This window comes from Cynoglossus semilaevis, chromosome 7 (assembly GCF_000523025.1).
Source record: "Cynoglossus semilaevis isolate Cse_v1.0 chromosome 7, Cse_v1.0, whole genome shotgun sequence".
Lineage (NCBI taxonomy): Eukaryota > Metazoa > Chordata > Actinopteri > Pleuronectiformes > Cynoglossidae > Cynoglossus > Cynoglossus semilaevis.
The window spans coordinates 4,939,734-4,961,233 of record NC_024313.1 but is presented as its reverse complement, the minus strand read 5'-3'; the positions used below and the strand labels follow the sequence as shown (position 1 = coordinate 4,961,233).

At 42.9% G+C, this 21,500-nt stretch overlaps 1 protein-coding gene and 1 long non-coding RNA gene across 3 annotated transcripts in view; one reads left to right on the top strand and one right to left on the bottom strand.

The window, feature by feature from the left end:
• The window catches only part of prox1a (prospero homeobox 1a), a 31,947-nt gene extending 21,154 nt beyond the window's left edge, over positions 1 to 10,793 (bottom strand). The window contains exons 1-3 of the mRNA XM_008312944.3: positions 9,984 to 10,793; positions 4,716 to 6,773; positions 795 to 902 (exon numbers count right to left, since the gene is read on the bottom strand). Coding sequence (XP_008311166.1) covers positions 795 to 902; positions 4,716 to 6,707 — 2,100 coding nt within the window. The 5' untranslated portion in view covers positions 6,708 to 6,773; positions 9,984 to 10,793. The remainder of the gene's footprint in view (positions 1 to 794; positions 903 to 4,715; positions 6,774 to 9,983) is intronic.
• LOC103380834 (uncharacterized) overlaps positions 1 to 21,500 on the top strand; it is an 82,359-nt gene that overhangs the window by 36,172 nt on the left and 24,687 nt on the right. The window contains exons 1-3 of one of the 2 annotated variants that reach the window (XR_003050160.1): positions 10,826 to 12,725; positions 13,237 to 13,298; positions 13,939 to 13,989. This is a non-coding gene — a long non-coding RNA (uncharacterized LOC103380834). Of the gene's footprint in view, positions 1 to 3,434; positions 3,499 to 10,825; positions 12,726 to 13,236; positions 13,299 to 13,938; positions 13,990 to 21,500 lie in introns of those variants that run through there. The other variant, XR_521722.3, reaches the window with a different exon arrangement.

Genomic DNA, 21,500 nt, shown 5'->3' with positions numbered 1-21,500 from the left:
CCGTGTTTACCCTTCCGTATGGTCTGAGAGGAACAGAGACACAAAAACAAGCACATCCCAGACAGTTGCCAACTCAACAACGAGCATTTTGTTGTTTTTTGTTTTTTGTACAGCCTACAAGTTGCGCTTTGTTTTGTAAACTTCCTTCATTAGAAATGCAGTGTAATTAAAGCTCCTCCCTTTCTAGATTACTAAACCAAATCTGTTTTGCACTTCTCTCCTCCAGCCCTCTGTTTCTGGCCTCCTTCTTAATATATATATTATTCATATGCTTTTACATTTTCTCATGTGCACGAGAAAACACAGGAAGAGTTGTTTCTGTTGGTTGTGAAAGCAGCCGCTCCAAATAAATCCCTCTCTGTATTTAGTGCCGTTGCAGTGTGCAAGAAAAAATCTGTTGCTTGGTGACATCATGGCTTTGTGTTTCACTGCTCAGCGGTCATATGGAATCTAAAGTTTCCTCTAGCTTAAAGATTGTGTAATGATGAAATGTGAAGAAGTGTACTGTAAACTTGGTCAGCCACCAGTGTGGATATTATTATTTTTTGTAATAACTGGACATGCACTGAGTTCTTGTTAAGACGGATGATGTTGATTTACACTTATGATGACATTTTGAGCACATTGGTCACAGCGACAGTGTAATAACTTGTTTCTAGTTTAATTCACAGCCAGAAGTACTACTACAAGACACTGATAATGACACACAAACTGTGTTGAAGTTGAAAATTCATGGAATTTTCATTAGAATAATAAAAACATATATTTTGTAGGCAACACTAGTGTTCACTCACCTTGACATCAGCGAAGAACATCTTCAGCATATTTGAACTCGGGTAGCGTGTGTAGAAAAACATGAGTTTTGCCTTCTTTAGGTGATTGGGGGAAAGACCCTCCTGAATCTGCAAAAAAACTACTGTTAAGGAAATCAACAGGAAAAAGTGGAAAAACAAATGTAGGAAAAATATGTATTTTAACCAGACTCTAGTCTTGTGAATATTTGTCCGTGTACTGGGCAAGAAGGAAAGAGGAGATGAAAGGAAAACAAATGTTGTGGCAGGCATGGACGTGTGATGAGAGATTTGGAAAGGGGGAGATGGGAGGAGGGCTGAAGACATCGCACCAGTGTAAAGACCATTTGCTTGCAATTAGCATTGTCCGTATCAGGTGCAAGAGCGTCATGGTAAATATAGTCCTGACCAGCACTACAACCGATGCTTTTACATAAGGAGGCTCATTTCACAGTCAAAGTAAGCAAACGCCTTTGCCTACACCCTGCGCTCACCTCCACCCCCCCAAAAAAGGAAGAAGCAAAAAGGATATATTTGCATATCACACACAAAGACTGCAGTTAACACCAGTGACAGGCAAGAAGGCCTAATGGGTTGGCGACAACACATGCCAAGCCAGAATATGACTGTCTAATGTTGGCTTCATATCAGTGAAAAAAACAAGGTTTAGGAGATAGAAGCTAACACTGGCCCCAGCAGCACAGGAAACCTTCCCACACTCACACAGGCCATATTCAAATACGTGTCAGAGGCCTTGTCCTCCTAATGGATCGCCTGGATTGAACAGCACAGAGGATGGAGATGGGCTCATGGGGGCACCTTGAGGGAAAGTATGGTTCCAACCTTCAATTACATCCCCCTCCTCCTCCCTCTGCTCCACCCCTACCCCACAGCCCCTCTGCTGCTGCTGCTGCCAAACCCTTGGAGGAGCAAAAGAAGGAGGAGGAAAAGGAAAAGAGGGGCTCTAAGGCTTTGGCCTCAGCCCGAGATGGGGGACTGAAACACATCTGCGACACCGACCGGCCCAAGCCATTTCCACGGTGAATTAACGGCCGTATAATGCATCTGATAATATCAATCTGGAGGATAAGACATTGAAAGGGAACAGGGTTGGGGTGGGTGGGCTACACGGTAAAAACCTGAGGCTCATCCAACAAGAAGCTAGACAGGCCGGTTAATCACAGAAAAGATGCAACTCAAGTTTTCATGAAGATTGTTTACACTTGAGTGGACAAAATACATTGCCTTTGACTTCTGTCTGTGATCTATGGGGAGGCTGTGATCGTTAAAATCAGTCAAGTGTCCAGATGTAGCTGTAACTATAGAGTAGACGGAAGGCATCAGCTGCTAGATTGGATTGCCCTTGGCCTCAGGGTTACATGGCAAAGCCAGCAAATGCTGCACCACACCGGGCTGGCTCCTTAAAGACCCTGTCTACTTTGTCTGATTCACTGAAAGAGAGGGAGGAAGAGAGACTTAGTTGTGTACGCAGGAAGGGTCTTGTGGGGGAAACCCTGGCAGACTGGTGCTACTCTGTCAGGCCTGGCCAAAAGAGCAGCACTTCACTCTCCAGACCTTACCATCTGCTCCAAGTGGAGGGAATACAATGGCTCCTCAGACAGAGACAGAGACAGAAAAAGACAGCTCTCTGCACTGAGGCAAAGAGTGATTTTTTTTTTTTTTTGCTGTGGTGACAATGAACGTATACTGAAGGCAGTAAATTGTTCATATTTTGTCACATGGATCAAAATTGCTTTCTTTGTTTAACTGAAATAATTAATCATTGCTAAAAGAAAACCAAGACATTAACTCTACAGCCATAAAGGCCATTTCACTTCCCTTCAGACGACTGTTAGGGAGCTTCACACCTCCTGATGAGACATTTTCATTTGTAGTTCGTTCACAGCTTGCAAATGTAATTGTGATTGGACTTAAGGGTGGCTTGCAAGGCTATTATTTTGTCATGATGGTGCGCTCATACCAGCTGGCCCACTGTTTGCCTGCTACATCTGACAAGACATCACCCTTCCAACAGCACTTCCCCAAAGCCCAAAGTCATGGGAGGAAATTATCTGTTCCACTTCCAAGTTCCAGGTGTAAAGACAAGAAGATTTGGAGTCTGTGTGAGAACAAATGAGGAAATTGATGGAGGGCATCTGTTCTACCACACAGCTGACAACAAGTAAACCTATGTACACCACGGAAGGTGTCTGACTCGGGGTGTGATGCTAGAGGTTTATAAAAAAAATATATAAAATCTATCTATCCATATCTATATCCATCTATTCTTACATCACAAAAACAAAACCAGACAGGGATGATTGAGAACAGTTTAGCAGCTACGGTGATTTTTAATATAGCCACAAAGATCTGTTGAATTTAAAATTTCAGTTAAACCACTGGGAAGTTGTCTTTTTCCTGATAAGTAAAGGTGCATTCATGTTACTTTATTATGCATTTTACTTATTAAATTGTAACAGCGAATGCCATGAATTTTAAAATCTTACAATGACAGCCGTGGCATCTGGTGCATGTGGTTATTGTCTGAATGTTTTTACTTTTCTAATTCTGTATATGTCTCTCTCTCTCTCTCTTTCTCTCTCCCCTTTCTTCCCTTTTCATCCCTCCATCGGGAACTCATAGAAGCAAAGGATTATGGATCTCTGGAAAGCGTTCACCCTTGGGTCAGAAGACAAGACAAGGCAAGGTAATGAAAGATAAACAGCTCGCTGCAAACACCTGTTAACGTCCGCTTCAAAGAAAAGGCAGGGAGGAGGGGGGGGCGTGCAGGGAGGGAAAACAAAAAAAGAAGTATTTGGCTGCCAAGCAACAGCCAAAGGGCCCCCCGGGCTGTTGACAGATCTTTATGAAATGAAAAAAAGAGAAAAGAAACGACAATGATTGTGGGCTTTTTACAACAGCGATGGATGATAAGAGGAACACAAGAGAAAACACAAGCAATCATAAATATACACCTTTACCAAGTCCTCAGGCGAACCTTCTGTGACATGAACACACAAAGACAACACAAACACATACGCGCAATGAGGAAAAGCGCTCAGGTGAAACACAAGAAGAGAGAAAATGGGAAATCCTAAGGTTCAATATTCACATGTTTTGAACTCATGTCCACCTCCAAGTTAAAGGATTAGTCTCTTGAGCATGTAATGAATTTTAATGAATTGAAAAGAAGGTTGTCTGAGGACTGCCTGTGTGACACAAATCAAACTTTCATGGAGGTTAACAGGTCTTCTATACTTAGTGGCAAGGAGGTATGGGCAAGAAGAGAAGGAGTTGAATGGGTCTGTTTAGGCTACTAGTCCTTAGTCCCCAGGGGCCTTAATCTGAGCCTCCCTCAGGGGATAACCTCTTTTTTTTGCAGGGCATGATTGGGGCACACTGGGGTTAAACTATAAGAGAGGCCATATAACACCATTGTCTGCCAAGTTTCAGGATGCTATCTACATCCTTGTTCTTTCAGGTCACTTTTGACTTTAAAAAAAAAGAACTGGGACAGTAAATGTCTTGGGGACCAAATCTTCATGAGTAAGTGATATGTGACAAGAGAGCGGTTAAAAGCTCTCCGGACTGAAGATGGATGGAAGAACGGTGAGAAGGAAGCGTTACACATTTAAAAATAAATAAAACAATACAACAGTGGAGCAGAGAACAGCAGTGGGAGTAGAAGTGATTCATCAACAGTTTTGTTGCTTCTTCTGCTTCAAAAAGCCCTAGAAGATTAGAATTTTAAGTATTTGTGCTTCAGATGTGATGTTCTTCACTTGTGTCTGTAGGGTAATACTTTGTGAAGAGTTTTCCTGGCCAACTTAAACAGGAGATAATCTCAACGGAACGCTGGCCACACACATATTCAGTTATTTCTGTGAGGCCTGGCCAAAAACACAACATTACTTTAAAGGATACATTGCTGCTTGAGTATGGTGAGATGTCAGCCATGTCCGGGAGATCACTGCACTCAGACTTGATGAGGGACAGGGACAGACTCTCTGCTGTGCTGCCAGGGTGGGCTGGTGAACAAGAGCGATGGTGGTGCCCCAGGTGGTGACCTGAAGCCATCTTTGTCCTCAGGCTGGTGGTCTCCCGGGACAGGTCCATGGAGTCTGGAGAAGATCGATCCTTTCCTGGGTAAACACCCGCGGGTGCACCCAGTGAACTCTGGAAAGGGTAGCCCATGAGGGGCAGTGGAAATGGGTGTCTGAATGATGGGGGACTGAAACCCATGGAGGCTGAGAGAGAAGATGGGTGTAGGGCTGGGTGGTGGTGACCGCCGTGAGCGCCCACAGCTGAGGACTGGTGGTGGTGATGGTGGTCACTGGGGGTCTTCCTGACAACCAAGGGCAACGCTTCTGTTTGGTCATTAGTGGGTCCTGGCATCCCAGGCATGCTGGCAAAGGTGTCAAGTGGATTGGGAATGATGACATCGCCGAAACATTGCAGCCTCTGGTTGGTGGTGTGGAAATTAGGGTTGTTGCCGTTGACAGTAGGAGGGAATCTGTCTGGAGGTATGGAAAGTGGGGGGAAGGCCTGCTGAGGTGTAGGGCGAGGAGGTTTAGCGAACACTTTGACCACTGTGTCCACTACATGGGTCATGGCTGAGTTGAGTTCTTGCTTCAGTGTTTCTGCCAGGTGTTTTCCTTCAGTATGCATGGAGGAGCCTGGACCTCCTTGAGCTTTGCTGCGGCTGTTCCCCTCTCTCCTTGGCTTTTCTCCATCAGCCAGCAAATCCTGCTCTTGAAGCAATGCTCGTGCCCTGCTCAGAAAATGGCCTGGGTCCAGGTCAGACACCTCATTGTCCGAGCGCAAGTCATCTCCACCCCGGTCGTCACCGCCAGTGTCAGACCTGGTTGGGCTGTCCTCAGACATGTTTCCTATGTCATTGAGAAGGTCGTTGTGGAGGTCTGTATGTTCTGAGTCATCGGTTGAGTCATAGATCTGAAAGAACTTCTCCTGCAGCTGACGTAACTGTTTCTGCATGTCCTCCAGCTGCAGCTTCAGCTGTCGCCGCTCCTCCTGCTTTTGTTCCTTCCTCTGGCAGACCAACTGAGTGAAGCTCTGCTGTTGCTGCTGCGGCAAACGCTGTTTACGTTTGTTCTCTCGACTGCTGCTGTTGCTGCTGCACACCTCGCCTCCCCTTGGACTGCTGGGGGCCTGTTGCTGAGACTGAGGAGGTGGACAGTTGAGCTCCATCTCCCGCTCCCTGTCCATCTCATGGTCACGTTCGTGCCGGGAAATAGCAGGCACCACCACACTAGGGGAATGGCTCATGCCTCGTATAATGTTCTCCACCCGGGCCCGTTTGGCACGCAGGTGTTCATCGTTGAGGCGTTCAATGTCAAAAGTGGCCAGGCCAGGAGGGCGGCCAAATGGGGACAGGCACTCTTGAGGAGTGCTTCCTTGAGATGAGTTACTGCATGCGTCCTCATGAGGAGGATCTGAGCTTGCATTTGAGAGCCCTGATCCAGGAAAGCCTGATTCTACCCTGTCACCTCTGTCTCCTCTTTCCAACCTCTCCGGCCCTCCTCCATTTTTTGCCATGTTGTTTTTGAGAAGCTGAGAGATGATGGTGGTGCCAGGAAAGGGCATCATTGTGTCTTCGTATGAGTTAGCCCTCTTCAGTAGCTTTCTCAGTACATTGGACTTGGACTCGCTGTCACCATGTGGCTGCACCACAGAGCACTCCATGGAGTCTGTGTCTGGTCCGTGGTGAGAGTGGGAACTCAGAGAGTTCATGGCACTGAAAATGGCAGCTTTGGCGCGAGCAATGCTATCTGTGGTCACTGTTGTGGCTGCTGCTGCTGCGGAGGCAGTGCTACCCACGGTCCTCTTTACACCAATGTCCACACGTCTTCGCTTGGTCTGTCTGTTCAGAAAGGAGTCGCTGTCATGGTCCGGCATCACGGGCTCCTGCTATTGGGCCATATCCCATAAACCCAGTCCGCTTTGATTAATACCTCTGAATACCTGTGGGTAAAACAAATTGATGCGTGACTCATTTAAACATATTTTTAGACTTGATTTCTAGAGGTGTAGTGTTCACTTAGGTCAAGTCATTTACTGACATTTGCAGTAGTGTTCACTGAAAGCCTTGAAAGAATTGAATAGAATAAACACAGTCTGATCATAACTGAATTTGTTGATAGTACAGACAGAAAAACGTGTTGAAAAAAGTGTTGTTTTTCTCATGCCAGGCGGTGAGACCTTTTTCTCTTTCATTTCTATCTTTAATTAAAGACAGACATGTAGGAATACATTTGGAAAGTAAAGTCTGATGACACAGGGCTGAAGGGAGCGGGCGACATGGGGGTCAGAATTAGGCCTTGGCTCTACATTCCAGGGCAAAGTCCTACATTTTATCCTGTCCCCTGTTACACGCCGTGCGACACTGAACCAGTTCCCATGAAACACAAAGCTGCATAAAATTATGATAATTAGTTAAGTACTTGTCCTCATTTCCCTGTTTGTATAGTGTGAGCCAGCAAATGATAGACTAACTCTTGTAATTAAGAAAAATTAAAAGGTGATTAATGTTGTCTTCAAAACTGCATATTCTGTTAACAAGACGGTGTAAAATAATCCTTCTTTCCCCTAAATTAGGTCACATTAATATTGGGGTTTTTTTTAAGCCATATGACATGTTAAATTTAAAAAAACGGGGAAAAAATGCCTCGCACACATTTATCAATATGGCCATCATATCCTGAGCAGTGAGGAGAGTGACACACAAAAGAAACGCAAAATAAGCCTATTGATTTTGGTGCCAGCGTGAGCTCACTTGTGTGTTTTTGTTTGTCTTTTCATCTGGCAAGGGCAGTTAATTCTGCTCAAATGAATGGGTCAAAAGGGTCACCCCTGGCAAGGAGCAACTTAAAGCATTTCTACAAAAAAAAAAAAAAAAAAAAATCCTAATGCCCATCTGAAAGCAAAACGTTTTGTCACAACCACAGGCCTGCGTGAATAATGCTTTATAACTGGTGGCAGAATCTCAGATTCCACAAGGATTTTCTCTGGAATTTCAGTTAAACCTTATTATTTATCAGTTAAAAATAAAATATACTTTAACAATTTGCAGCATAATTGTTTTATAGTAGTGCAATATTTTGCTTGTGCCTTTTTGCCTTCTCAGAAAGCACAGACCATCGGAAAAGAAATCTGAAATGTAAAAAAAAAAACGAAACATAATTTTCAGGCTTTAAAAACTGTTTAAAATCTAAAAATATGTGATTTATATGAATTAAATAAATTATTTAATGCACGGTATGAATATAACTCAGATAAATAGAACAGGCTCAGCTCATGTGGGAAGTCACGGCAGCTGATAATAAAATCACAACTTAGGCTCAACAACTAAATTTGGTCTTTTTTTCTAAAGCTGACGTTTTCTTACACGGTCACAGTGTGAACTGATAGTTTCACAAAATTAAGCGGCTCCAGACGCGTTAAAAAACAACAGGCAAACACGCGTAACTGTGACACTGTGCAGTTCAACGCCGTGGAACAAAACTACTCAGACATTTGCTCACAGATCAACTTTGAGTAAATTACCAGTTTGTGGAAATCAGAACAGTCCAAATTACTTTGTCATCGGCCGAATTGACTCAAACTCCTTAAAAGGCATCATGTAGCAGTAGAATTCTAAAATAAAACCCTCTGATAAATAGCTTTGGCCCACGTCTTGACAGCCGTACAGACAAGGTGATACATCTCAAGGAAAAAAAAACTGATTTGATTGCCCTGGGATCTTAACAAAGGGCTTGAAATAGTCACCATGGCACCTGTCTTTTCTGACTGTGCACCTGTCTTGTATTACCCATTCTCTCTCTCTTCCTCTCTCCCAGTCTCTCTCTCTCTCTCTCTCTTTCTTTTTTTCCTTCTCCCAAAACACCTTTTAATCATCTACAACACACATGATCACTGTGCGTCTCTAACATCCATGCCAAAACGCTTCACTCACAAAAAGCCCAAATAGCATGTCAACAAATAACAATCACAGTGTTTCTCTGTTACAAACTTTGTCTACAAGAAGACACTTTTTAAGCAAAATATATCAAAATGGCCTTTATTTATGAAATAAAAAGGAACTAAAGTTTTTCTGTTGCGATAGATATCGCTAAAAGAATGTAAGTTTAATCATTGTTTACTAAAGTTTTTCTGTTGCGATAGATATTGCTAATAAAATGTAAGTTTAATCATGGCAATAATGGCAAGCTCCTTATTTGTGTACATAAGGTGGTAAATACGATGCACAAATTCTGATTGGATTTGTCCATCTTTTTTCATATTTTTAAGAAACAATTTTACTTCACAAAAACCATTACACTAATAGTGTAAAACACCTAGATTCTTTACAATATATATTTTTTAAATTAATTTTTTGACTTACTTATATACTTATAATTTAATCAAGTTAAATCTTTCAGCAAATGATTTAGTGACCTTAAAGAAAAAAAAAAAGGAAGCTCGCTGGGTGATCCATTATATGTGAACTTCTGCTCTGTGAGTCTGTAAAACTGCCCTTTACTGTCTCTCTGGCTGCCACAGCACAGACTGAGGCACTAAACCCCATTGGAGACTCTCACTTCCAACAATACACCAGCAGTTCTTTTGTCACAGCTGTCCGTGAAAGAGTTGGCAAACAACTCTATCACCAAATACAAAAGAAAAAAGAAAAAACTGGATGTGAAGTGTTCCAAAAATTGCCTGCGTCAATGATTAAAAAACATTATTTTCATGTATTTAAATAATATTACTCCTTAGGATGAAGGCGAAGATGTTTTTCAACTTTCATATGCAATCAAAAAACACAAGAAACATGTAAAATCGTACTGGAAGTTGAGGAAAGGCTGCGTTAACTTATTCCACAAAGTTACAAATCAACTTGATCTGCGCTTTGATGAGGAAGGCTGGGCTATTTTTTTTTTACTGTCCGCAAATCACTCTTCGGGAAAAAAAGCGCAGCTCTGCGCACACGAACTCCAACCTCACAGAGAGGAGAGAGGAACCAAACAGAGCCGACTGTGACCTACAGAGAGTCGACGTGATGGTTTGATGAGAAGAATGTTTTATTTACCCCTAACAACGTCTGTCTGGGGGCTTTTTGCCCCACTGTGCTCGGGCGACACAACAAAAACAAGAAGCAGAGAGGGAGGTATGAGCCAGAACAAGGGTACTTACCCTTTAAATGGAGAGAGGGAGCACAAACTGGACTCCTGCGGCCAAAAGACGGGGATAATGTGGATGGAACGGAGCGCGTTCTGCCGCTGAGAGCCGAGACCTTGTCGCAGGAGGAGGAGGACCGCGAGGGAGAAAGTCAGCGACGCGAGCGAAAGGAAGAAAATGGGCAAAAGACAGAAGATGGGAAGAGTTGTTCTTCTCGCGCGTCGGTGTCTCCCCTCGGTGCCCTGCTGTGACTGAGAGAGCGAGAGACATAGAAAGTGAGTGTTAGAGACAGAAAGAAAGAGCGAGAGAGCGACGCTGAGCTCGTGCGTCTCCGAGGCGCACTGGATGCAGAGCTGTGGATGCTGAAGCGCTCCTCCGCCACTAAGATTCACTTTAAGACGCGGCTGAAGGAAACAGGAAGACGTGCGCGTCATGAGCGCCGTGATGTAACTGTCGCAACCTACCAATAAGAGGCGTCCGTCCGGTCCAGGGAAGAGCGCACTGAACTTGACCAGAGACTGAGACTGAGAGAGAGAGAGGAGAGAGAGAGAGAGAGAGAGAGGGGAAAGAGAAGGATGGATGGAAAAAGGAAACAGAACTCTTTACTAATCTCTTTCTTTTCAAAGCGACGGCCGTGGCAGTAAGGACGGTGGACATGACACCACTTAGTCCAGAAGATAACGCACGATGATGTGCTGTGTCCTCGTTCATTCATTCATTTGTTGCCGCTTGATTTTATTTTTTAACTTTAATTGAAAAAAAGTACAATTTAAAAAAGTATTATTTTAAATCGATTTTTAAGACATCTGTAGTATCTTTGAACTTTAAAGAGCAAAAAAAAAAAAAAAAAAAAAAGCACCGGGGAAATAACAAGTCGATTTTATAACGAGCAGCAGCAGTGAGTGAGTGAGTCCTGTAAATAAAGTCTACAGACTTCCATTATGAAATATGTTATTATATTTCACAGCGCTAACGATCTGCGTCCACACTTCTTTAATGCCGCTTTATTACGACTACAGGAGTCAATAAAATGCATTGACATCCATTAAAACTTTGTGGTTCTACAAATAAGTTCTTCAAATCGTCTCTGTTAAGGTTAAAGAATCGCTTTATTTTTTTTAAAATAAAAATCCAACAAATATTTAGACTCACTTTGGTGTTTGGAGATTTGTGTCACGCACACTTTTTACTCATCACTAACCACTAGAATTTTCATCTATGAGCATCAATTAAAGCAGCGGCGCAATTTCTCATCTTTCTTTTGGAATATCCTTGATCCACGGGAGACTTTTTAATTTTTTTTGTGGAACTCCGCGGATCTTCGTGAAAACCTGTTCCTTGGATCCACAACCTGCTGCCACTGACAGATTCCCGTGCGTAAAAATGTTTAGCCAGAAATTATTATTATTATTATTGGATGAAGCCGACAGTAAATTCAAACACAGGATTAATATTTGCGTTTTTACGAATGCGGAAAAAATAATTTTGTAGTGAATTGTTCCATTCTTTCTCTCCTTTTTTGGAGAACTTGTGTGTGTGTGTGTGTGTGTGCACCTGTGACACAGCCGCGCTCTGCGCACTTTGACACTTGATCCTGTCACATGAACCAGTTTAATGCTGCTGATTTATCAAATACTGAAGAATAGTTTCATAGTTTACACCTGCGCAAATGAAAACCCGTTTCAACGCTGTCCGAATAGTTAAACCTGCACAACAGGTACATATGATCAGAGTATTTGTCAAATCTTCTTTTGTCTGATTTTAATTATTTTCATGTAGAAAATATTCAATTTATCTCATGGAAACCGATTCCTGGATCATAAGGTCTCAGAACTGCGTCGCCAACGGTTCAACTTTACGCAGGGATCAAACACGACAAATAGATCTCTTCATTAAAGCAGCGGCTATTTTTCTGCTATTTATCTAATTATACTTTTTTTGTTCTTATTATTATTATTATTATGGGTAAATAGATTTGTATTTTTCCTGCACATCTGTCGACTGACAGAAATAAAACATTTGTACTTTCAACACCAGTCTTTACGCACACGCCTTTTCTCTACATCATTCTTTTGTCTTCTTTTTTTCTTTTTTTAATTCCACAAACAGGATCCTAAAGTACTTAACCAGAAATCTTATTTTCCATATTCCTGCTACTGCCAGGTGCCAAAAAGGAAAAAGGCGAGTCTCTTTTCCATGTCGCAAAGCAAGTGTATTTTTATTAGGACCAACGAATTGTAACGAAGTCAGCAAAGTCTGTGTGTTTGGAGTGTCTTTTCCAAAGCAGGTGTCCCGGCCCCCTGCTCCCCTCACTGGCCTGTGGCTGATTTGGCCTCGGCTCCCCTTGTTGCCACCTCCGCGCGCGCGCGCGCACACACACACACACACATACACACACATACACATATACACACACACGAACGCACATGCAGGCTGGAAAAACAGGCAGGGACATTAAAGAAACGCGTGTTTGTAAAAGGAAGACTGTGATGAGGTGCACGGGAAACGTGCTGGTTAACACCGACTGCTCTTATCGCGGCCCATTCCAGGTGGATCAGCGCGCGTATTTATTCCAAACCCACTCTCTCTTATGAGGTCGAGCTGTAGTGTGACACACCTCGGTGCCCAAGACTGATAATGCGCTCTGGCACCGCTGCAGTGATGGCTGAATTTACTGACATATTTATTAGAGTCGGGCCCAAATGAAGGAGGAGGGAAGCGGTGAAAACTGTATTCCTCCCCGAGGTGTTGTTAAAGGTACGGTTTTAGCAGAGTCAGACCGCAAATAAGATCCAGTTATCTGTGTTCACCTGTTTTATATTATTATTATTATTATTTATTCATTCTAATATTATTATTACAATTATTATTGTGAACGCAGAGACCAGAGTTGTGTTCCCTGTATTTAAGTTCCTCAAATTGTAATTGATTGAAAGAATGAATATTATCTCTCCAGCAGCAGCAGCAGCAGCAGAGATTGTAAAATTGGACTTAATCAAATAATGACTTGATGAGCTCCTGGAACAACAACAGCTCCACACACACACACACACAGAAGCACGTAGACAGAGAGAGCTATTTGCAAGAACCTAAGCTGAGAGAAATGGTAGCACTAAAAGCTGTTTTGTTCATAAGAGGTCTCCGGGTCTCTGAATAAAAAGGTTTAGGACACAGGACAGAGGAGAGGAGAGGAACGGAGGATACAGGATTATTTTTTTCTGAGTGTAATAAGTGTGTAGGCGTCTGACTCTTTGCATGTCCTCTTAAGTCCTCGTTGAGCCCCAGCCTGTGCAGGACTTGATATATTCATCAGCTTCCACTGTGACCAAGGTGAGAGTGATGTGGGCTTTTTTTTTTTTTTAAATGCAGTTGCTTTTTGTTGATGAGAAGAAAAAATACATTTCAGAAAAGGAGAATGATGATGTAAGAAAACTGCAATAAAATAGCACAGCAATTTGCCTGATTATGGACATTACTTCATGCCCCACTGTGACCCACATCTCCCATATAGGCCGTGTGTGTGTGTGTGTGTGTGTGTCCCTGCGTGTGAAAGAGAGAGATAGAGTTCTCTGTGCTTTGTTTTCGACACACACTTGCATTCACATGTATTATTTGCATGAATGGACACTGACTGTAGTTGCAGAAGCAAATCTACAGAGAACTACTGTTGGAGGGCAGACATTTTAATTATAATGGGTTTTTTGTGCAGGGGTTTTTAATGCAACAATTTAAGAGTTTCACTTAAACTTTTTTTCACCTTTGCTTTTATGGACATTTTCTGAAGCTTCATTTCAGATTTAACACAAAACAAAAGTCAGATTTTTATCCATGTTGTTCCACAAAGTCCTTTGCATTGACCTGGTATAAGTTGCTGTTCATCAGTCTATATGTTTAGTTAAGGATTTTAAGCAACGACTTCTTCATATTCAATCCTCTGACCTGTGTTCTCATATTCTTCTTTTTTTTGTAGTTCCTGTCGACATCATGAGGATCCTCGTTCCCTGAAGAACATCCCAACAAGGTACTGCACCTCCACATCTCTGTCTGACTGTGACAACCTGGTTCTTTGCATTTTCCAACACCTGCAACACTTTTCACTTTTCTGACCAGGAACTTTATCTCCTCTCAGTCTTTCGCTCAGTTGTTCTTAGCAGACTTCAGTTTTGGGTGGAGTCAAATTTTTCCAGTTTCACTCATGCACGGTCACAGACTCTTCTGACTACAGACAGGGCTATAATGCTGTTTCACGCAAGTAAGAAAAAACGTAAGTGTACTCTAACTGCCGTGATGAGTAAAAGGCAGAAAAAAAATGGGCGAGGGGGGGGGTGTTGTGAAGTTCATAAAGAGTAAGTCATTGTTTTCCGTATGCAGAGGGAAAAGCCCATTTACTCTGCACTGTATTTACGTTTCACCAGTTCGTACTGTAGTTAATGGGCAATTACGGCAGCGCTGCTCAGTGATGGTGAAGGAGATGTGACTGTAGTTATATCTCATTAAAATCATACAGGTCAAGCTGTAGATGTAGGCTCTTTGTAGGCCTACGCTGTCTGAGAATCACTTTGTTTTTTTTATGTTTCTTTGTCTTAAAATTGAGCTGTAATAGTTAGGAATGCAGTGAAGGGCACTCTCTCACACACACACTCACACACACACTCACACACACAGTGTGCGCCTTGGAGGTGCTCTCTGGAAAGACATGCAGGGATATCGCCTGGAACTGAATTAAGCCTGACGTCCTTAAAACAAACAATGGCTCCATGAAATAAGGGCTTATGTGCTCAAAGTCAAAGAGCCCCCTCAGCAACTCTCCCTCTTTACCCCCACCCCCTTCCCCACCACTCCCCACACACAGACATTTATTTTTTAGGGGTGTGTTGCATACTAAGGCGGCTCCAATGGGGGCCTGGGGGGGCGTGGACCAACTTTGTTCCTGTGAACTCTCACCTGTCAACATGCTGCCGAGGACTTTACTTGGTAAACATGGAAGGACTTTATCTGTTTACTCGTAGCTCTGGAAGTCTGTGTCCAGTGAGATGAACTTCTTTTAAAACAAAGTTACAGCTATTTTATGAAAGTACAATTTGGTATCTCATTTTGATTGGTTGAAATTGTGTATTTTCTCAGTCCGTGCAGCTCTCTACTGCCCTTGTGTGTCACGCATCTAATCTAATTCTCTGTGTGTGGCGGTGCGTCCGTCTGAAGGTACTGATGCTACTCCCTCTCTGTAGAGATAGACTTGGTGGATGTAAGTCATTACTGTGAATCCTAACAGTAATGCACCAAGAGTTTTGGTGAAAGCCTGTATGTCAACAATATTATTCTATTATAGTCTACAGTTCTTCAGTCAGCTTGTCATCTGCAGACGTATTTGCTGTTTAGTAAGGGCTGATCTGACGCTAGCTGGGCATCTGACCTAAAAAAGCCTCTGCAAATCTCTAAAATGCTGTGTTTAAATGGTATTTTCAGCTTGCAGTGTGTGCAAATAAGGACTACGTGTTAGAGAAATGTGGGATATACAGTCCACGTCATTCACCCCGTGCGTTACGTGGGATATACAGTCCACGTCATTCACCAAATTAATTTGTGACAACTTAGATACTAATTATGACAGCACTTATAAATTGGTTTTATTCCATTACATTATCTGAGTTGTGAGGCTGGTAATGTTAACTAGAGGATCAATAGGTGGCAGCACTTTATAGCAACCCCTGCAGGATAGTAGTAAAAACATATAGTTTATGTGTTACAAAGTCTAACAAAAATATTCAATATTTTACCTAAACAGAATAGTTTGACTTTCAACACAAACACAGCGTTTATGAACTGGTGTATATTCTCCTTCTCAGCCACTGAAGTGTGTCTGTTACAGTACATGTAATATCACACACCAGTCTCAATGCTCTTCTTTTTTAGATTTCCACAACTATTATCCTCTGCTCCAGCCGTGTTCAGAAAAAAAAAAAAAAAAGAACAACGGGGGCCGTAGCAGATAAGCGGCAGTCTGTTTTCACTCGTCTGTTCAGCAGTAATTATATTTGTTGGCGTGGAGGTAAGTGGTCCTCCCCGGGGGGCGTATTGTACTCGCGCTCTCCACGTCATAAAATAAAATTACAAGGAAAGGAGAAGATATCCTACAATAACAGAGGCAAGTCATAAAATCAAAGAGTCGCTAAATTAAATCTGAAGGAAAAAAAAAAAAACCTCACGGAAAACACATTAGGGGGATGATGGACGGGGGCAGGGGGCTTAGAATAAAACGCAGGTTAATGACTTTTTAATAGCCTCTACGACTGTATGGTTGGTTAACACACACACGCACGCACGTATACACTCACACAGTAAGCTTTCTCCGGCTGATGTGGGTAATTAAAAGTAATTAGTGATCAGTTACCTGCACTCCAACCTTTCCACACTCTTCAAATACTATCAGGAGGAGAGTTACGTGATATGAAGTGACACATCTGAGCCTAAAGTGCCTCACTCACCACACACACACACATTTTCCAGTTATAAGTTTAGCTTAATGCTGCGGCCTCCTCTCCTGTTACAGCGCTGAACATTCACACATCTTGTACCTGTTGACACCCTCTTGTCAGGTCAATGTATCTATGTGACCTTTGACACCTTGTTTGGAAGTTTCGACCCTACACCCGTTAGGTTCTGCCCGGCACTAGTGGCCTTTCATCGGAACCCCCTCTTGACCTGTGGGTGAACCTTCATGTTGCAGCAGATTCTGCCTTGTGGGAGGTCAAGAGCAGAGCAACGCTGTTATAATTGGCCTGTAAACACACACACACACAGACAAACACGAGGACACAAATTGAGGAGAGTGACATCTGCAGGTTGTCACATGTTCATTGGTAATAAAGATTTTCCTGTTTTTGGAAAATGAAGTGCATCTTAGTAGCAATAATGAACTTTATTTTATGATGTTTTTGTTAGACAGGTTCAGTTCATAATTACACATAAACAAATTGGCTTTTACAGTTATAAGTCAAATATACATGAGTCAAATAAATTGAAGATATATTTGTAAAGCTCAAAAATTTTACTACACTTAAATATTGCATTTGTTAAGTGTCAGAAAGGCTCTTGAAGGCGTTGTGATTAGAAAGTGATGCTGAGAAAACAGAAGAAGCTGAAACTTATCAGTAAGTTTATAGTTGAAAAGAAGCATTTCTCTGTTACAGATAAAAACACAACAATTTATGGACAGAAATGATGTGACATTTGAAGATGTGCGTACCACAAATACGACTTTTTTTTTTTCTGTATTAATTTGCTATTTTTACCATGTGGGTGTGTTGTGCGTGGTATAGTGTAACATACTCTTGAGTATGTGCGTGGTGTGTGATTAATCAGAGTATGGTGACCATCTCTCCTCTGCTGGGTCACACAGGAACATGTTCCAGGCACAGGTTAAAATCTGGCAGACTATACAGTGCACCTGTACACGTGAGGAAGAAAGTGCATAAACACCCACGGAGTACATACACCCTCACTCACGCACCATACATAAACACAGACCTACATGGATGCAAACTCACACATACACGCACCCGCACACACACACAGACCCACTCGCGTTCTCTTCCAGCGTTTTCAAAGACTTCCCCGTGGACAGACGCGTCTGCCAGTGCTGCTATAAATCACGTAGACGTTGGTGCTGAGGGCAAGGCACACCTTGTCCACGTCGCCCCCACTCCTGGGCTGAATAAACCATAACATCCTGCCTCTCGTGCTGCCCGACGCCCTCGGAGCACGACCCTAGAGAAGGCCCTCTCCCCCTCCTCCACCACCATCACCATCATCCTCCTGTCCTCCATCTCATCCCTCACGCCATCCCTGCCATTGTTCCTCCTCCTCCTCCTCCTCTTCCTCGCTCTGGTTCTCTAACTTTTCTATCTTTAGGAATTTCAGCAGCTGCAGTCGACGCACTGTTTGGAAAAACACACATCCAACTGTCTCATTTTCTTTTAGAATTTTTTTTTTCCTATATGACGCCTTCCTGCTTGAAAAGAGTGATGAGGGAGACAAAGAGGAGGAATAGACAGGACAGCAAAAACAGCAGGAAGCAAATGTTTAACCAGGGCACGTCGACACCCTCGTTCAGTCGTGTGCCGGCTCGGTTCAGGTGCACCGGGCCAGCGTACTTCCTACGCTTCATTTACCTCAGGGTGTGCCGCATTTGGCCGAGAAAGAGCTCCTTCCCTTCTTGACGCTGACCTGGAGGAAATATAATCTGTCTGGAAAGAAAATGAGAGATGATTTTACTTCCTGCCCAGAAGAGCCAAGTGAACTCTTCCCTGACCAACACCACCCAAATGAGACATAAACCTGAACAAAGGATGAAGAATGTGTGAAGCGTAGGCCTGTCTGCTGATTATTGCTCTTGAATTTAAACACTGCAGAGGGAAAAGCAAGGCAAACAATCCTCACAGCAGTCGGTACTTGGCGTTCCACGACGGGTCTTATTGGAGACAAAACCAGACAGAACCCTCAGAGGAACTCTGTTGTATGTTATTTGGCATGGACCCACGCAAATGATTACTTCCCTAAAATGTAATTTCTGAGTAAAAGGCTCCGAATTGCCAGTAAATCCACTCGCATGCAACAGTGTGTTTTAATTTGACAGCTGAAATTGTGATTTTGGAACAAAGCATGTCCTTTAGTCGCCGACAGTTTGTGGGGCTATGCATGTGCGTATTAACACTCACACACAGAGACACGTACATGTTTCCATGTGGGTCGTCACACACACAGATAAGTCCAAATCTCTCCCTAACCCCTTTCATATGCCTGGTTACATCCAGCAGAACGCCAGAGGAGCCTTGAGAGGACAAGAATAGAGAGGCATGTGCCTATTTGTGGCATCATTGTCAGCGAGATAAAAGATCTTAGCATTATGTTCACACACACACACGCAGACAGACACACACACACCTAAAACAAAACCACACATGCTTGAGCGATCATGCACTGAAATTATTACTACATATTTACTGATCTACAATGGGCAGGAGCATGAAGTACATCGAAGAACATCTTGTACACACACACACTTTCTCACTTACACACACACACATCACTGGCATTTGCCAACAGACTTACAGACACACTGTTCAGTTCCTAGAAGAGGCAGCTGAGTAATCTCCTCTTTATACACCCATAAGCAGCTTCACTCAGCTGTGTAAGTGTGTGTGTGTGTGTCATGTGGTGGTATACAGGGGTGAATGTAGGAGATGTTAGTGGATGTACCTCACCTGACTATAAATGAGCAGCCGCAGCACCTGTGCTGCTGCAGATCCAGCTCCAGGACAGAGCAGTCCCCTACATGGCGTGTCTTTTGTTGTGCGGGTATGAATAGAAGCTCTAAGATCACGGACGCTATGTAAGAAATGGACGTGGCTGTGTGGCTCTGAAAGTTAAGCTTAGGTAGTGGGTGAGAAGTAGTAGCGAACCGCCAGGGGGCGATGTTACTAGATGCAAATTGTCGTAGATGAAAACTGTAAAGGCAGTGTCTGTGGTTGTGTTTCACGCAGTTTGAGCTTCGACACTGACAGTGGTTTGGTCAGCGGCGGTTTGATCTGTGTCGACCCAACGATGTGGTGGAAAAACCTACAAATATGTTTTCTATTGAAATTATTTTTCAACTCCACAACTACAGCACTTAACTTTTTCCACAAATAATATTTATGTTGTTTTTTGGGGGGGCACTTAAAATGTTGTGTCAGCCTGTAAGAGTGCAGCCTCCTCCTCCTCCTCCTCCTCTCTGTTTCCTGTTGTAATCACTGCTGTGTTCCCAGGACAAGTTAAATTTGTAAAGTAATTTTATTTAACTCAGAAAGTATTTATAGTCAGAATCCTACTGTAACCTGGTGACTTACATTACTTGTTTGTTTTGCAACTTTTGAGTTGCATTACTGCCACCTACTGGACCTGTTTCAGACAGAGAGCAGTATCTGTGCTGACGCAGATATTGTCTTGTAAGAAATAAATAACAGTTTAAAGTTCAGGAAATTTGTATCCCCTACTTTATAAAAACATTATATGATCATAATGACATGACCCCAGCACACGTGCACACACACACGCAGACATTCAGGTTGTGCTGATTGAACATGTTTGATCAGCTCATCTTCTTACTGAGGAGAAACAAAGCCCTTAGTCAGGTTACACACACAAACTTGTCTTTTTTTTGTTTTTTCCCTCTGTCCTCTTCACGGGTCAGTGGGTGAATAAAGCTGCTGTCACTTTCCTCTGGGTGGCGTCAGTGACAGGCAGCCTGACCACCATCAACTTCCGTACAGGAAGGGGAGATTCCTGCAAGGAAAAGGCCGGGAGGAGCAGGAACAGCCGCAGGCATCACTTGTCCTCTGGCTTAGCAATAAAGATCCTGACGGCAGTGTGTGTGTGTGTGTGTCTCCAGTGAATGTCCTTAACCTGACCCCTATGTCTTTTTACATCCTTTGTTTTCCAGATAGTAAAAATACATCAAATGTCTGAGCTCAACAACTGTAGATCAATTGTTCAGTCGTATTTATTTCTCACGTCTTTTCATCTATGAGTCGTCTGTCTTCAGTCGGAGGTTCAACTTCGAGTCCTGAGATTAGCAGCTGGTCACTTAGGAGTGAACCAGAGTCAGTGAAGTGCTGTCCACTTAGCTGAAGATTATCCTTTAAAAGGAAGGGATGGCGGTGGAGATGGAGAGGGAAAGGGGAAAAAAGAGGGATGCGCTTAAGAGACGCATGGAGGGAGAGATATGAAGGACAGGGAGAGGGCAACTGAATCATACGGCGATAACGTGTGTGGGAAGAAGGTTAACGAAAAGAGCAGGGAAATGCTGCAATAAGAGAAACATGTAAATGAAAGCTGAGGTGACGGAGTGAGAGAGAAGCCCGAGAGAGAGAGGAGGAAGCAGGAAGGACGAGGACAAGAGGTGGATTAAGCAGAGAAAACACTGTTTGTGAAGTGTTGCCTAACAAAGCTCAAGTCCTTATCCAGTGCTTCCGGGGTTATTGGGGTGTACGAACATACAGTAGTTCATGTCTGTTGTTGTCAGCTACAGACCTATCTAAGTAGAAAAGCTAAAAATGGAAGATACTTTAAACTGTTTTTCTTGTGTTGGCTCGGGATCCAAGATGAACCCAGTAGTTCAGTCAGTTTGTTACTGTCAATAATTCTTCACTAATCATCTGTTTTTCTGAACCAAGTCAGTTTGATTGACTATAATGAGTCCCGCAGTGAAAACATGATGTTTTGCTAAAATTATAACAAATACGGTTAATTCAGCGCAGAGTGAATCTTTGATTGTAGCTTATTTTTTCAATATTTTCTATGATTGCACGAACACACTTGTGCTGACATTACTGCTGTTTCATGGATTTACTTCACTACTCCAAAAATACTACCCATGATGTACTGTGGGTAATTATTATAATACAGTGTTTATGTTGAAACCGTGTTTGAAAGTTTTTAAAAAAGTTTCTCGTTTGTGTTGTTCAGATTGAAAGACACGATGTGCAGTCGTTG